At 46.0% G+C, this 18524-nt stretch overlaps 1 protein-coding gene across 1 annotated transcript in view; it reads right to left on the minus strand.

Moving 5' to 3' along the window:
• The window catches only part of SGPP2 (sphingosine-1-phosphate phosphatase 2), a 34768-nt gene continuing 16244 nt past the window's right edge, over positions 1-18524 (minus strand). The window contains exons 3-5 of the mRNA XM_032698488.1: positions 9225-9404; positions 6687-6776; positions 1-738 (exon numbers count right to left, since the gene is read on the minus strand). Of these exons, the coding sequence (XP_032554379.1) occupies positions 196-738; positions 6687-6776; positions 9225-9404 (813 nt within the window). The 3' untranslated portion in view covers positions 1-195. The remainder of the gene's footprint in view (positions 739-6686; positions 6777-9224; positions 9405-18524) is intronic.

The following is an 18524-nucleotide window of genomic DNA, read 5'->3' on the forward strand; positions in this document are numbered from 1 at the left end:
ATATTTTCTTTTCCCTGCCCAGCTGAGGAGTGACAGAGCGACTTTGGTGAGCCCCTGGCATCCAGCCAGAGTCAACCCACCACACCAGTGCAGAAAGGCACAAAACACTTTTTGGTCAAGTTACCAGCCTTGATGGAGTTCTCACATCTCTGAAGTGGTGGTGCCGCCCGTCGCTCAGTGAGGAAGGTGCTGAGCTCACTTCAGCCCCAACAGCTCGTGCAGCAGCGGCACAATCACGGTAGCTGTGAAGCCAACTGAGGAGTACGTGATAAACTTATAGGGCACTTCAACTTCCAGTCGTCTCCGGGCTTCCAGGTCACGAATGGGAAACTTGTACCGATAACCCAGCACACCAAGGACCACGCTCTTCATGAGCCAGCGCGTCAGTAGAACAACTAAGATGCCTACAAAGAACCTGGCTAGCACAACCACCAATTTGCTGGTGACCAGAGGAAATCCAAGCTCCAAACTTTTGCTGGCATAGACTGGTGCAGTGTACTGGTTGGTTAACCAAAATCCCACAGTTGCTCCAGCTGTTGCCCCTAAGATAGTAGTGGTGTCTCCCCTAGTAGGGCTGTAATAGTCTAGTTTGGGGTAGTTGTAACATAAGAGAAGAGGCACAACTATGGAAAGCAGTGGGCAGAAGGGACTAGTTAACAGCAAGTGATCTATCATGTCCCACGCAGGATACAAGAGCACGAGCAGCACGGCCGAAATCAGTGCTCCACCGATCACATCCTGCAAAGAAATCACGTTTAGGAACTTTGTGAGACCTGGAAGGTAAACAAGATATTCAGGTGATGATAAAAGACCAGTATCTGCATCGGTGGGTGGAGGAACACACTGAATTCACAGTGATGGTACTATTCATGTGCAGGGACAACCTGAAGCCTGTGCTAAACAAAACCCAACCCAGACACATGCGTATCTGTATGTATCTGTGGACACATACATTTCCCCTGAACAAGTGAAATTCTCCCCCTCACCCACTCTCGTGTTTTAAGGGCACTCTTCACCTATGACCGGATTGGAAAAGGCACACACACAGCTCCACCTCAGGGACAACCTCGCAGTAAGCTGCCTTCACACAAACCCTTCCCCTCCCATTATCCTACAAGTAATTTCATCACATCAGCAGGATTATCATTCGCTTGCTTTGCATAAATGGGAAGATGCTGTCCTTTGTCAGAGACAAGCTCCCATCCTGGTAACACAAGCTCCAGGGATGAGAAGTGCAGAGCTGTGGGACGGGGTGCGTGTGCCATGATTTCTGCCAGCCTTGGCAAGAGGCAGGCACTGCCAGGCAGGAATACATCAAGAGGGAATTTGTTGCCCAAGCCACTGAAGTCTGGCTTCCAGTACAGCGCCTGAAGCAAGCACATAATTAAACCCTAATTTATTAAGAGGCAAATAAGGTGTTTTAAGAACTTGATTGTTGTCAGCTACAAAGCTGGGAAAGAAGACAGGAGGTAACCCTAACAAAAGCCGTGTGTATGAGAACAGCCAGGTAAAAAGCAATAAAATGAGTTTCCCTGTGCTGCTCTCAGAGGCAGCAGAGTTAGTACTCTAGCCACAAAATACACTGCAAAAGCTGAAGTTAGTCACAGACAGAAATGTCCCTCTTCTCAGGGTTGTTTCTTTTTCACCCAATCATGGCAGTGTGAATACTACCATGCTTGGTCACAGTCTGAAAATGAATTATTTATGCAAACTTCACTTTTAGTTAGGCAGGCATGAGGGGACTTTCTCACAACAGAAATATTTAATGGCATTCTGGTAAATGCATTACTCCAGTATGGCTGAACTTCAGCTCTTTACAACTTCCAGGCAATAGATTCACAGCATGTTTGGTTTTAAGCAACTTCAAGAGTCATTTTGCATATTCCTAATACAAATTTCTGCTCACATTTATTCCCTCATTCATAACTTGAGGATAGCCATGGAAATACACAAAGTTGTTCACAGATATCTAGTATGTAAAATACTATTAGCTGTCCATATTTCATAATAATTCCTCTTTTTATATCAATTTTTAGGTGATAACTTTACATGCAAAGCATGTTTTGGTCCAACACTAAGTACCTCAACACAAAAGAGCTGAGGACTGCTCCCAGGACTGATGTTCAGAAATTCCATCCCCACTCTGTACCTCTATTTACCACCCTGTTATTTGTCCCCCTCATATTAGAAGAAAAAGTCTTCCTAAATACCCCTCTATGGGTGATTAAGGAGTGAACTCAAAAGCTGTTCACGTGCTTTTCTTTCCCAATTAAAGAGATGTAACCAAACATCATCATTCCCTCACAAAGGCTTTGCTCAGATTTACCCAGCCAACTCCAGCAGTTCCCAACCCGGTTGCAGACAGTGTCTATTTACAAACCTGATTAAAGTTTTCTGAATTTTATTATACTCCCCATTCAGTCCCAGTACAGTAACACAGCTCCTGTAGCTTTCAAGCAGGACCCAGATAACCAGCTCTGCCCCAACCAGTGTCTTATACCAGTGGTCTCCAAATGGGGTGCACAAGGCAACCCGTCGGGCTGGGGGAAGAACATAGCTTTGGCACCACTAATGACTAAAATAAAATATACATATTTTTTTCAAAGTACTGTTTATTTTATCCCTCTCTTACATTTTTAAAGTCTATTTTGTGCATATTTTATAACATGTGTCAGTACAGTAGTACATGTATGCAATTCCTAAGTAAATATATATGTATGTATAGGTGGTGTATGTTCAAAACTTTTTACTGAACAAAAAAGTTTGGAGGCCAGTGGTTTATTCTGTTTTTAACCCCTATCCACCAATATATCGGCTGCTCATATATTGGGAGCTTAAAGCTTACTAAAAGCTGCTGGAGAGCTCAGGACACACCCAGCCACGGCAGTCTGTGGGGACTTCTTCGGTCCTGGTGTGCATGGACAGCTTTGAATTTTTGAACACACAGAGATGTTCCAGACCAACCCTTTATACAGACATTTAGCAGTGAATTAATTATTTCCCCCCCTGCCTGTTAAACTAAGGAGCAAATGGGAAGAGGAGGGTCGGCTCCGATTTCTGCGAGAAACGCTGCTGTTCTGGACCCTCCCTGCTGTGCCCCCTGGAGCAGGACCCGAGTTTTTCCCGGGGGTGGAGCTGCTGTTAGCACTCCCAGGAAGCACATTCTTTCCTATACGCCTGTGTAAACAGATTAGCCTCTCGCCAAGCCCACAATTATAAAGGAATTTTTAAATAAGGGCAGGCACGAATTTTGCTCAAGGTGCAGTACTACCGGCAAAGCTTAAAATCCCCTGCTGGGATGCTCCAACTTCCTCAGCACAGATGAGCCCTCCACAGGCTCCATCTGCCTCCCCGAAAGGCCCCCCACTGCTCTGCAGCTCGGCCCTCTCCCACATAGCACCAAACATCTGCCCCTTTTCGCTCTCATGGATTTTAAGTGGAGAACTGCCAGTTTGCTTTGCTGCCCTAAGAACAGGCCACCGGGGGTTTCTAATGCTGCACTCATTCAGATTGTTTTGCTGTGCACCAGGTACGTACAGAAAAACAACGGAGGCAAACACCCAGTTGCAGGTGATGCCTGGGATGCAGGACTGGGGGCTTCAAGATGCTCCCTGCCTGTCATCAGGGTCTGTGAGTACCATCACCAGCTGCCATTCTTGCTGGCTTTTTATTTCACTATGTCATAGAGCACAGTTTGGTGTAGGATTGAAAAAGCTTTCTGGAGGTGAGACCCTCCCTCCTACACTCTTCCCACTGAATCTACAGTTGTAATTGCAAACACTCACAAAATCCATCAGGCTAACCTTCAAACATGTTGGCACTCAAGCACCTTCCCTGATATTGCCAATCAAAGCAAAAATCACACTTTTCCCATTCTGTCTTGTACATGGTCACCTATTGCCTGAGTTACCTTCATGTTTTCATTTAATGTGAAACTCCACCCGGTCTCCTAAAGATAAATATCTTATTTGGTTTCCATTCCTAAAGGTTACTTTATTTCACCCCCCAAGGACTGTACTGCACAGTGTGTAAAGTAATGTGAATATATTGTTTCTTGATCAGCTTTAAAATATTTAGGATAATTTCAGGATTAATGGTACTATTAAAAAACCTGCAATACAGCACAGGAAAGGGGCAAGGTGGAGGCTCCAGAACACCCCCTCCTGAGCACAGTGTCATCAGTAGTAAATGCATCAACACTGAATCAGTGTATCTTGGGAGAAAAATAAGTGACTTTGTTTACAGAAACAACTTTCACGTTTCTTTTTGGTCATAAAAAGTGACCTTTTGACTCCTCCCTATACCCTGCACACAGTGCTGGTCAGCACAGGGAATTATTGCTTGTAACTCAGGGCAGCTGCAGTACCAGTGATGTTCTCACCACATCAGCTGTGGCTCTGGAGGGACAGGCTTCAACAGCTGAGACAGGAAAACTCGTTCACTGCACTGAGGCAGGGACCAAAAACTGGGCCAATGTTTTAAGATGGCAAGCAAAGGGATATTTTCTAAAATACAATTCTCTGATGAAAAAGGCAAATGAAACAACGACCAGTCTTATTGTCTCCAATTGCTTTTTGTTCCATAAAAATAACTCCTAAAACCTTACGGATTCACTGTTTCAAAATGTGTCCAAATTTTTGCTTTGGCCTTTCCAGGTAACTCCAGATTCCCTCTTTGCCAGGCCTTCATATTCCATCATCTAAGACCTAAAAGAAGTGACCTTGCCTTTCCACACACATGGGACATTCTGAGGCGGTGAAGGTGGGTTGTTGTAACTAATTTACCTCTAAGCAGTGCAAGTGCATTGCTACCACCCCATTCTTTGGCTGGGTGATGTTCTGCCAGTAACGGCCCAGGCAATGGGTGTTTATTCCCTTTTCCCTAAGCATAGTATTCATTCTGGTACAGCTATAATGATGCAGATAGCTCTCATACCAGCTTACTACCTCTCCAGAAAGTCTTCAATGGTAACATCTCTTCTACTGACATGACTGTGCTTTCTGAGACCACTCTTGATTCAAAAGCGAGACCAGTGGTGCTGAAATACAAACTGATTTGTAGAGCTGAAACTCCAGAAGACAAGCTTCTGCACCCAAGCTACAGCTGTAGCAAAGCACAATGCAACCCTCCTTGTCACTCCTCTTGTGGTTCCTCAGACAGGAAAAATTCAGTTACACCAAGCTGGTGGATATATGTTACCCATCCACTTACTTTACTAAAATATGATGGTTAATACATAATTATATCCTTTGTATTAAAACCTCAGTTAAAAATCCAGAGGCTCTTCCAGCCAATGGCTTGGCTGAGCAGCTGCTGCACACTGCTGCAGGGAGAGGGGTTGCATTTGGGCAGCTGTGATCTTTGGGCCTTTCCCCATCTCACTCCCCACCACGGCACATATGGGATGAAGACCCCAGCAAAGTACATTTGCCCTTTTGAAAGGCAGCATTGCTCCCACGTCAACTAAGGAGCTTTTTTTTGGTTATTTTAAAGCCCTTTTTTACCATGTCAAAAGCACAAAGGACGTTTTCTTCTTTACCCTAAAATCCATCTAAATTTAGAGGAGTCTTTCATTATAATGGACCAGCAAGAGAAGTATGCAAAGAATTTTTACTGATTGACTTAAGGTCACTAGCCAAGAAAGGGTGTCTCCAGCTTCGATGTAAGTTATTGTTTTGATCCACTAGGCCTGAAAGGGAAGGTCAAGCTATATTTTATAGCTAACCCTAATCTCATAAGGGCTCCCTTTCTTACAGTCACCAAGTCTCATTACAAACATAATTACTGCTTAGTAAAAAAGATTAAATTATTTATGCACATGCAACCAACAATGCATATCAAACTCCTGCAGGGAAGTAGCCAGGATTTTTTATCCGTACTTGGGAAGCTGGACCACCACCCTGACCACTGTATATAACAAATAAATAGTGTTTGCTCTTGTCAGGAAGGAACCAGTTACTGTGTTATCACAGGTACACTGAAATCTGTTCCTAAAACAGGACTGATGTCTCTAAGCAACTGTGCCCAACAAATCTGTCATATAAAGTCACAGATATTTTATGATTATTTTCAGACAAAGTATTTGCGCATCTTAGTCCTTTAAGAATTAGTTTCCTTCCAGCTGAAAACAAGAAACTTGTCATAATATTTTTATAAGTGCCCCTTGTATGGTAACAGGAGACCTGTTGTCCCCCAGGTCCCCAAGGGCAGCTCACTTGCCATGGTTTACCCTCGTGACTCACCAACCTGCTATTCCTGCCCCGACACTCCCAGGCTAAACCAGCCCCGAGTATTTCTCGCTGAAAACAGTGATACTGTTGCACAAAAGGCTTAGCTAAGGATCAGCGTCAGTTACCCAAGTACATTCCTCACAATTAAAATTTCAAAATAGAGAACTACAATTGAGATGCCACCCCGACCTCACCCGGCTCCTCAGCCTCCGCACGCTTGTGCTTCTCCCAAGTGCTATAAATCATTCCCTGTGCACTCAAATAGCAATAGCCTGAGGGTTTCCTCACAGCTCCTTTGAATGCACAGCCTGAAATTCAGTGGCACAACTTTTATATCCCTGTGGTGGCATGGCCCAGGCAGGTCACACATCATTTGGAGAGTGGGAGATGGGAATCGCTGTAGGAAAGCAGAGCTGGAGGCACAACCAGCATGGGGCTGGTGCAGGGCATCCTTACCAGGACTGTGTGCATCCCCGTGTAGAGCCTGCTGAGACACACCAGGGTCGAAAACACAAACGCTGCTACCAGGCCAAGTTCAAATGGATACTGTGAAAAGGGAAAAAAATTAAAATAAATACACTCATTACACCAAGCAGCTGGACTGACCTAAGGATGTCTGCAAGGACCTCGTGCTGGGAAGTGGCTCCTGACCTGTACTTTCCCAAAGAGATTAATCTGACCTGAAAAAAGACCCCACATCAGCCAACGTGCAATCCTCCTAGAAGGTCATTTCATTACCTGTGGTGCTGCTTTTGCAAAAATATAGTCTCAGTGTGGGGAATCCTGGGAAACAGATGGCATTTGCAGAGTTGTTCCCTTACAATATCTACCTTTAGCATGTTAGTGCTAAAGACCTTAAGGAAAAAGTCACAGTATGTACAGACGATGTCCAAGGTTGCACTGCAGCCTCAGCTCAGCCAAGGGGATTGTGACAGTCCCAGAGCCTGAGCAGATGTGTGATCAATAGTCCTCGAGCAGTGGGCTGAGAGGGGAGAATCAATGTCTGGGCTGAAACCACAATCTGGCTGTTAGAGCAGTCAGGACCGCTCCTCCCCGTGACACTTAAAAGTTTAATCATCTTCTTATGAAGCTGTTTTTGCTTAATTCCCTCTCCAAGTGGCCTGCAATCATCGAAAGAAGCATTTGAATAAGTCAATGTTTAAAAAGGAAAAAAACCTCCTACATTTGGTAAAGAATAAACTTAACATATTAGCCCATAATCCACTCATTCAAATCCTGAAACCGAGTGGGCTGCTGGGTTCCTTTCAGTCCAAAGAGGAGATTTTTCTGTAAAAAATAAACCAACTCAAAATACAAATAAATGAAATTAATTCACCCAATTTGACACAAAGTCTCCATCTTCTGCCAGAGGCTGCCAACTCACTGGGGTGGCCACAGGTCAGAGCAAAAATGCATCTGTGGAAATTTTAAGCATAACAACTCTCTTCTGACGCTTTCACCCAGCATATTCTAACCACCAAATAGAGAGCACAGACCCAGCTGCAGATGTCACTCCCAGTTCATAAAACACTACTTTTCCTCGCTTCTCTAAGCCTTCAGAGGATTTACACCCACTTTACTCCCCCCTTAGCGAGCAGCCTGGGAGCTAGTCCAGATCAGTAATTGATATTTAGGGCAGCTTGAGAAGATAGCAGCATAATGTTCTGGAAGATTTTTCTGTCCTAATAGAGGCAATTAAATCATTTAATTATTTGACAGCAGTTTTATTGTTTCATGGCAGCTTCCAAGAAGTGCCAGGCAGCCTGTGAAGAGCTGCATGTCCCAGTGGTCACTTGTTGATTAAAGAGGAGGAGAAGGTGCTGCTGACCAGGTCTTCTTGGCAGCTCTGGCACATGGGATGGATCTGGTCTTCCAAGGATGACAAATATCCCATCTTATGGCTTCCTGTCCCCATCCCACAGTCGAGCTGTTCTGATCAGTTCCCACACAGTGATCAGGGAGCAGGGGGCTGGCAGCACAGCTTTGGGCACGACTGACCTGCTCACTTGTCCCCATGCTGTGGGCAGGAGAAAAGCCTGTTACTTCACAGCTGGGACCAGAGGGGTCTGGAAGTTAAATTGTCTCAGAGATCTCAGTGTAACTCAGAGATCCCCATTGCTATGAGCTGCAGTCCCAGGACGCAGTGAACAGTGGCCACCTTTCTCCCTGCACAGGGCTGGCACTGCAAGGGGGGACACCCAGGGACACTGTGACAGCAAGACCCCCCTGGCTGTACTGCAAGCCCGCTTGGCTACATGGATTTATCCTTGAAATACACTTGAGAGGGCTGAGAAACATGCTTAAGTACAATGCAGCCAGGAAGTTATTATTGCTAGAGTACAGGAAACGCATGCTTGGATTCATAACATGAAATGAAAATAATCATCATGGAGAAATGAGTTTCTAGATAATGAGGGAAAATAATGATGAAACATCCCCAAGCAGCCTACAGCTCCAGTGCAGTGAAATTGCTGTTACTTCTCCGGCAAACAGGCTCTCAAATCATGTTGTATGCTGTTAGTCTAACAAATGTTAGAGCCAGGGGATTTCCAAGGATGCTTTTCCTCTCATACAAAAAACAGGTGACACAGAGCCCCTTGGTTTCCCTGGGAGCTGGCCTGTCCTGACATACAGCAGTGACTTGGCAGGCATGGGATGAGCACAAAATTCTGGCATTGGGCACCTTCCCTCCACAGTCACCCCACGTGAGAAAGCACAGTGAACTCACCAAACCATGGCAGAGCAGTGCAGCCTGCCCACAGTTCATGCTAAAGAGAGGAGATTTCCACTAAGTTTCTTTTTGTGTCTATTATTGGCCAGCTACAGGTAACCACAGGAAAGAATACGTACACATCTGTGAAAATAAATACAGAGCTCCTCTGGAAGCGGCAACAGCTTTGGATTTGCCAGCTTTGTGTAGCTTGCTGGAAGCAGACACGTGCTTTTTTAAAGACATATATTTTCTTTTCCTTCCTTTCTTCTTGTACCCCCTACCTTGTACTGGTTCATGGTTGCGATGAAAAAGGAGAAGGAGATGGCTGTGGCTGCCATGGCGTGGGTGGAAGGCATTCCATACTCCGCGTTCGTCCTCATTTCCAGCTTGACGACAGGTGGTGAGAGAGGCCGAGGCCACTTCAGGATGTCCTTGGAGACCTGGCCTATGTACATCACTATCTGGGGACAGGAAAGGCCACAGGGCTGTCAGTCAGCACAGGCAACCCCCATGCAGCCCACCCAACAACCACCTGTATTTCTGTGTTTTTTCCTGCAAAATCCACCCCTCCAAGTGCAGAATTTATCCCCTGAATTATTAAAGGGGTTTCCATTAGCTCAGTCAGCAAAGGAAGCAGTGGTTTTACTGCACCGTGTGGTAACCTGATCAGAAGTGGGACCAAAAGGAGGGTTGGCTGACGAGATGCAGCAATACAGGACAGTGTGAGACAGACAGCTGGCTCCCACCCCATGCCAGAGAAGTTTAAGTTCCCTCCCTATCCCTCACACCCCCTCTCCTTCAAAGAAAACAGCTATAAGAGAAGTTTTCCCACCACCATCTTTGAATCACTGCCTTGCCCAGCCATGTCCCTCCCAGCTGCGTGCAGCACCAGCTCCCCCATTCCCAGCAGCTCCCACTCCACCCACTGCACGAGGTGCTGCAGGAAACCCTCTGGGATGCACCACCCGTGTGGTTATTAAATTACAACCTCAGCATCCTTGGTGGGGCAGCAGAGGGAGAACTGGACAAGCAACATGAAGTACCAGTTCTCCTGCCTAATTCCCCAGTAAAAGGCTTTTGTTCCCTGCTTGGGACCCCAGAGGTTTAAGCAAAGACTCCATTAATTAGCTCCCAAGCAGAGCAACACTATTTTTGGGGGGGGAAATGTTGCATTCTCGGTTCAGCAACAGAAGCAGAGGCAAGGATGGCCAGCATCCCTAAGGTGCAGCTCATCCAGCCATGCCCAGGGCACCCACTGTGTCGACATCCTCTGCTCCTTAGCAGCAGGCTCTCAGCATCCAGTGAGGACTGAGAAAAATCAGCCAGGCTGTCCCTGGAGGATGCATTTCCTTTCTATTTCCAGCCTCCTCCCTTTAGATAGTGTAGCCAGACATAGGCAAAGAAGGCTCTTCAAAACAAAGCAAACCTTTTTCCTTTTTTTTTTTAATATAAAAATCAGGTTAACTGATGTCTACCATGAAAGCTCAGTTGCTGTGTGAGACAGCTCACTGTTCTGCTTCTCACGCTTCCACTAGCAAAGGAGGGGTCTTAAAATAACATCCTTCCCATGCTGGTGTTAGCCATATGCTACAACAGCAACACGATCATCCAGTGCCACATTTGTCACCAGCCACATTACATCCTTCTCTCTCCCACCAGCCATTTAAAAAATGGCTTCACATTGAAAGAAAGACATCAGGATTCAGGATTCACATGTCAGGACCAGGAAAAAGCCAAAAGTCATGCCCTTTTCTCTACAGCAAAACACATGCTGTGTGGAGTGCTAGACTTAGATCCAGCACCAGAGCCTGGAAAAGTGATTGCTGGTGCCTTTTCAGCTTTTATCCCTCATCATGTGAATCACGTTACTGCCTTATTATCAGCACCAGGTGTGACACTCCTGGCTGCTCCTACAGACACACAGGGCACAGAGACAGCAAGATCCTGCCCCAGACTGTTCACAGTAAACAAAGGCTCAAGGAACAAATGTCTTTTAGAAAACACTGTGTGGGTTTATTTGGTTAATGCTACCAGTTTCCAAATGGATGCAGGCACATCTTTGGAAGTTAATTAAATTCTGGGGTAGAAAGCAAAATTACTCTCTCCAGCAGAACATAAAACATTGAGGCTGCTGTTTGTGATACCATCTGAGAGGCAAGGTAGAATGAGCCAGTTTATCAGCAGTCCTCTGTAATAATGACTTCCACTTGTGGAAGTATTATTAGTGCTGGTACGTAAGAGCATTACAGGAGAGGAAATGAGTCATCTCTAAAATGAAGGCTATGCTAGGACTCCTGTGATGGTGACAAACAGGCTGAATGCTTGAGGTGGTATGGGTAAGCAAAAATACCAAGCTTCCTCACAACACCCTCCTTCCTGGCATCCCAGATTAAATTCTGACCCTTCTACTTTTTAAAAACACATATTGTACAGACGGTAAGGAGAGGTGAGACAACCTCCGTATAAACATGAAGAGGAATCCAGAATATGCTCAGGCTAAGGACTGATCTCTGACACACCAGACCTTTGCCTTTAGCTTATCTGGGTACCATGCACGTGTCTTTACACACAATGTCCTGGATTTTTTGGCAGAAGCAGCAGTTGTGGGCGCAGTAAAACATCCCCCACCAGCTGAACTGGCAGGCTTCCCCGAGAGGCGAAACATGGCAAGTGCTTGTGTCTAAAGGCCACCCAGCACAGGTGTTGCTCTGCTTTGCCTGCACCCCACATGCTGCTCACACCAGCTGGAGGAGCCAGACTCAAACCACGCTCATCTAAGATTTAAGTAAAACCCATTCCAAAAGTTTTTCTGTTCCCGTGTACATTTCCACCCAAGGGGTCTCCAAGCCCAAGGCTGAACACTGGGGAGAAGAGGGAACAGGCCCTTGACCACAGAGCAAGCAGGTGCTGTTTGCTCTCTTGTAGGCATGGCAGAGAGCAAAACCTTGAAGCAAGTAATGCCTCCATGCTTAATTGTTCTGTTTGCTTCTTCCTTGCATTGCTGACATGTTTTGCCTGCCTAGAGTGCTGTATTACAGCTCTCAGTGCTGTTCTTCTGTGTTTATTTCTAGCACAGGCTCTTTTAAATAACCCGAGTTTTAATGATGTATGGGTGAAAAAGGGGCACTGCTAAGGCTGGCAGGGAGGGGGGGGGAGCTGAAGCTCAAGGATGGACAAGGGAAAAGTACCCAAAACCAGGCCCCAAACCTGGGCAGAAAGAAGCAATGTTCTTGAACATCAGATAGGTTTGCACAAGGAGCCCTTGTCCCAAGACCCTCACCATACTTTCCCACAGGAACCCCTGTTAAGGGACACTCAGGGACCCTGCTTTCCCTCTGCATTTTCCAGTCCTACAAGCTATGGTTGAGACAAGAGCTACAGCGTGAGTCCTTATTAAACAAATGATAGCAAAAGCAGGACCGTGACCTGGGAGCAGAGGTGTGGTGGAGGGGTCACTGGCAACCATCATGCACAATGCATAGCAGGGAAATGCCACCTTCCTGTCTATACTGAGGTGTGTGAATGTACACACAAGGAAAAGTTGCTCCCATAGCATTGACATGGTAGGGACCCTCAGGAAGTTATGTCAGCTCCCTAACATTTGGAGGGTCACTTTACAGGGGCATGGCAGCACCAGCTGTGGGAAGTAAAGTACATCCCCTCAGTCCCTTCCTCCAAAGCCACAGGGGCACAGCCTGTCACCATGGGGCTATCCTCTGCCATCTTCCCAGGAGACCCTGGCCTCAGGCTGCACAGCTCCTGCCTTAGTGCAGCACAAACCAGGCACTCCATTCATTGGCTGAATCTGTGAGCTGCACTCACAGGCAGAGGGAGAGCCCAGGGCAGGCTTTTCCTCCCAAGGACTCCTGCTCAGCACTGCACGGGAATGTGTTATCTGCATCTCACTCTGCTCCGCAGCGAAGCAGTAAGCAACCCGGCTAACTGAGCCATGCTTGAAACCCAGAGTACAAGTGCCCTAATCTGAACAGAAGTGAACAAGCCTCCTCTGTTTCTGCACTGCCAGGTGCTACCACACCAGTTCAGTCATTCCCGTTCAGCTGGGAATGTGATGTGGCACAGACTGTGCCTGAGCTGCCGTCCCTCCCAAGGGTCTTGCATCTATAACCACACAGGCTGAACACATGGGCCAGAGCAGCAAGCTGGACACACCAGTGCTTTTGTCTAAATCCAAGCCCATAGACACTATTATTCAGTTTTGGATCCTGTGAATTTACTGCTCTTTTCTCATACACATCCATGCCTTCTGAATGCAATGAAAATGACTCTGAAGTCTCCCAAGTTAAATCCTTACAAAAAATGTAAGCATCAGTTAAAAAAAAAATACCTGGGTAAGGACTTCTTACTTGTTCCCCACTCAAAATTATTTTTTATTAATACTGTAAGCAACTTAAAATCAAGACTTCCCTCCCTGGTGCCTACCAGTACAGCTGGGGTGGCCTGTGCTGTGCAAGGGCAATAGCAATCATTTACAGTAAGCCAGGGTATCAGGTGAAGTAAAGGCAAAGCTTTATTGCCACTTTGGGTCAACAGCATTACATTTTACTACACAAAGGCAATTGGCAGTTGCTATAGCAGCACGACAGCCTCTGTAGTCTTTTTCTGAGAGCTTCCTCTTAATTTGCTCTGAGTCATATATATGGTCTGTCTCCAAAAATATATCCTCACCTGGGCCTTTACATCACGGTAAACAAGATGAATCTACTTTTGTAATTTTAACAGATCTTGCTTTACTGAACAATCATAGAATTAAACTTGAGGCATTAGCATCCACACAGGTCCAGATGCCAATTCATTTGTTTCAACATCTGCAAGACTTCTCTCTGGGGTAAGAGACTGCTCCCTTCCCTCTGAACATTTTAGTCCCATAATGTGATCTGTCTCCTAGACATTTGCATACCTCTGGTATTGAGTCAATCATCTAAGAAGAGGTTTTTCTCACCTGCAGATGTTGTCTGACATTTGCAGTGGTTCTCCCTCACTCCTCTCTCAGTTGCTGCAGGCAGCACTCCCGTGGCAGGAAGCAAGAGCACTGCAAGCAGATTTACCACCACAGTGCAGATGCACAAGAGGGCATACAGACACACAGCCAAGCCAGTTCTGCATGCAGAGGCACAGCACCAGTGCCTCAGGGCACGATTTCCCCTGTGGAACATTCCTATGGCAGCTGCCCAGACCCTGAGTCTGGCAGGATTAAGGAAACAGGCTCAGTGCTGCAGGTGTGCTGTGTCTGGACATCGGACATCCTCCATCACCCTTCCCCTGCCACGGCCTCCACACAGGGCTGGACACACCTGAGCCTCCCACAGGCATGTGAAGGTCAGGAGGAGCAACTCTTTTTTATTCTGTAATATTTCAGCTAACAAAGAGAAACCAGAACATGTTTATTTTCAACTTCTGATTTTACAGCTCTCCTATCTATGCTATTGATCTACTAAAAGGACAAGATGAAATTCAAGAGGAGACATGGGGTCAAAAAGCATTGGCGACGTCTTCCCCGAGACTCACCGTGTGGCAGCCTGACTTTGAATCTGCTGTTTTGGCTCCAAAACAGAAACTCTATAACCTGGCTCTAGAAACCCTGGCCTGCAGTAGCATATGTCATCTTCTCAGAAAGGAAACTCACTCACAGTTTGAAAATGATGTTGTTTTGGGTTTTTTTCCATAACATTATGCACTGATAAGAGTGACCAAGCACATCAGGGGAAAAAAGAAGGATGCACTATTAATAAACTGGCATTTGCAGATTAGTCAAGCAGAAGCAAAACTGTATGTGGTTGCCAAGGCAGGCATGACTTTCATTTACCATACAGGAATTAAACCAAGCACCCAGGCTGCACCATTCAGAGCTTCTGTTCTCAGCATCCCCCAGCGAAAGCTTAAGTGACCAGAGAAACACTGCAGCAGATAATAGCTGTGACTGTGCCCCTTGAGCATCCCTTGGTTCATGAGGAAAGAGGAGCAGGGAAAGGAAGAGAACGTTCTTGTGGAGATGCTCCTCCTACCCCCAAGTCAATGCCAAGAACTAAGGTTTGGCATCAGGAAAACACACTGTGAAAGTCACTGAGCAGCACTGCTGGCCTTCTGCCCTGGCAGCAGCCCATGTGGAGGAAGCCCTGTAGAGCAGAGGAGCCCCAGGCACCCCCAGCCTGGGGGGGCCCTAAGCCACCCTCTGATTTTATCCTGCTCCCCATCCCCTCCCTGAACTCCCTGGCTGCTCCCTGCATGCAGATATGCCAAGGGCTGGGATCCTCCTTGAGGCACACATGCCTTATGGGAGAGGGCAGCTGGCTGTGGGAACTCAAGGATCTGCCATTTCCAGCCTGGTTATTGTTTTTCAGAAAGTACATCAATCTTGTGCTAGCTGCACAGGAACTTTACATGTTTTCCAAGGGTTTAGTCAGGTTGAATGGGACATTCAAGGTCACACTGAGCTGGTGGGATGCTCAGACACTTGGGTTGTCCCAGCTCCACGATGGGAGCAGCAAATCTTGGAGGCAGGTCTCCAGCCCACCACAAGCATCACAGCACACATGTCATGGCAAGGGTCAGCAGGAGACAGGGAGAGAGGAGAGACACCATGGACAGCTTCCTAGAGAAACTTATATATATATGTATATAAGGGGGGAGGACTTTGTCTCAATTCAGGCTTCAGAAACACAAAACCAGAACAAGATCTCGTGCTTCCAGAAGAACAACCAACTAACACCCTAGCACATTCACTCTGTCTTTAAAAGAAGCCTTTGGACAAAAACTGTAAGGAGTTGACTATCTCATAATGAGCTCAAAGAAGGAAATTTGGGGCCAATCTCCTGGTAGCAGGAAAAGTACTGTCACACTGATCTGGTTTGTCACCTAACACCTAAAATTGGGAAATGGTTATACCTAGTAGATTTAGTGAAATACAAAAGGTTGCCAATTTAAACTTCACCTTAAATGATTCACAGCTGGTCTCAGTTGTGAAAGCCTCACTGGCACTCTTTCTTCAGGGGTGGAGTACAGCTACCAGCTCTTACAAAATTCCATTTCAATCAACACTTTATCAACTTCCACATGGCATTTTCTTTTAGGGATCATTTATTTTTGTATTCTGACATTATGTAGCTATTTATGAGCCCAAATACAGTTTTACGTGATCTTGTGCAGTGTAATACATGATGCTTTCAAGAGCTCGACCTTTGAGTGACTATGTTTATCAGCTGTTCCAGGCTTGTTTGGGTGAAATGTAGCAAAAGCAGTAAAACTAACAAACACATAAGAATTGTTAAACCCAAAATTTGCTTGGAAGTGTGTTTTCAAAGCAGTGTCCAGGGATTCAAGCACCTCACAGTAATGTCAGTGGCATCTCAATTGCAGGTAAACTCTTGCTGGTTAGGAAACTCCTGGTTACCCTGAGAGATGGAGTTCAGAGCTCATCATTCCTAACTGTGTGCTGACAATCTGTAGAAAACTGTTCCTCTGAAAAGCAAGATGCTAAATTGCCATGGACTCAGACCCAGGACCTTCTCAGACTTGCTGAAAATGTCTACACCCAGTGCTGCTCAAGGAGCCCAGAGGGGCACACACAGCCTGGCAAACACCTGCCTGGCATCACCAGGCACCCAAACCCTGCCTTCCTTCAGAGCTGACGCCTACCCCTGAGTCAGCAGCTTATCACTGTCACATGCCAACAGCTTCCACACCTGCCCCAACAAAGTCCATGCTGGCCAGCTCTTATTTATATTGCATAAATTAAAGTTTTATAGGCTATAAAGAAGTGTGGATACCCTTGGAGAAAAAAAAAAAAAAAAAGAGAAAAAAAAGATTTCCAGGCATGCTGAATAACAAACTGAAACTGTAACTAATTTTTTCCCCAGGTCTCTACCTCTGAAATTGCACACCAAAATAAAGCTTTCAGACCTGAAGAAGTGCAGAAAATAAAAAACAAACAAACAAACAAACCCGAAGTGAGCTTTCACCTCTTGACCTGAGATGTGCAGTGAATTTAAAGTACATTTGGAACCTGGTTTGTGTGAAGCTATTTTTCATCTCTGTACTTCCTGGTTGAAGTCACGACAGTCACAGGCTTCAAAGCTTTGTCTGTGCAGGTTCAAGAGCTTTTACTTCAAATTTCTGGAGAAGAGAAGCAAAGACACCGGAGTACCTTCAGCACTGACCCAGCATCTTGCTCAGAAGTTTCAGTTATTTCCTCCATCTATCCAGAAAGGTAAAGCCTGCATATGTACTGTGAATCCTCAGAGGAAAGACACCATTGGAACTGCCTTATGCATGTTTCTTCTTGTGATTGTACTTTTATTTAAAGAAGCTCCTTTCCTGTGGTGTTTGCAGCCAGCCCCATTCTCTCTCCAACTTCATTTTGTTAGGGACTTATCTAAGTTTTCAGTCTGCTCAGAAAATAGTCTGTTCTTTAATCATCCCTGGCCCTGCTCCAGTTTGAAATCATCTTTCTCAAATGGGGGTGACTGGCTCTGCATAAAATATTACAGATAAGATGGCAGGAAAGCTTTGTAAACAGCATTAATGCTGCTTGATTTTTAAAGGAAGAAACTCCCCTGATTCATCCTGGCAAACTGACATTATTTCCAACTTGCAGCAGAAACTCATAGGTTTAAGTTGGAAACAGCACAAACCAAAGTACCACCCTCAGCACCCTTCTGTTTCTGCAGTGCTCACAGGCAGCCCCACTTCTCCTGGCCGATGATCTCACCCTCTCTGTCACCACCATCCCTGCCTACTGTGTTCCAAACGTACCCAGCTCTCACAAAGATCATTGCTGGTCTGCTCTCTGCTGAAGAGCTTCACTAACAGCCCCTCCTCATCCTGACCATCTCCTTTAAAGGGAACTACTACTACCTTCCCCTTAAAGCTCTCCTTTGATACCATCTCCTTTCCCCTGATGGGTAAGAGCCTTCCGCAGAACATGCCTGGGTGCTGCACTTGCCCCTTCATGCTTTTCCCAGACTTCATCTGGCAGCTGTTGCCAGAGATATCAGGCTACCTGGATTTTTACTTTTATCTAACACAGCTCTTCTTAGCCCCACATCATCATCATCCATTCAGAAGCATTTCTTCAAAACTCCGGATTGCAGAGAGCCTGCGGGTCTGCACTTCTGCTCACCACCGTGTCACCAGACAGGTGTCCTTCCACTGCTATCACCAAGAACCTCCCAGTTAGCTGACACCATGGCTTTGTCCCACTGACTCCTTGGCATTTCCCATGCAGCTAAACCAATTGTGCTGTCACATACATGACTAAGCCCAAGTTGGATGGGGCTTTGAGCAACCTGGTCTAGTGGAAGGTGTCCCTGCCCATGGCAGGGAGGATGGAAGTAGATGATCTTTAAGGTCCCTTCCAACCCAAGCCATTCTATGATTCTGTAAGACAGACCAGCACCACTTACAGCACTGTTAATACCAGTTCCTGCTCACAGCCTTCTCTCCAGCAAGAAACCCACCCAGCTGAGCTTGCCATAATATTAACACACGGCCTGCACAGACATCTTTAGTCATTTTGCAATTACACATAATTAACGTTTTAAAAATACAGGTTGTCATAAGCCCAT

The sequence above is a fragment of the Chiroxiphia lanceolata genome, chromosome 10 (genome assembly GCF_009829145.1).
Source record: "Chiroxiphia lanceolata isolate bChiLan1 chromosome 10, bChiLan1.pri, whole genome shotgun sequence".
Classification (NCBI taxonomy): Eukaryota; Metazoa; Chordata; class Aves; order Passeriformes; family Pipridae; genus Chiroxiphia; species Chiroxiphia lanceolata.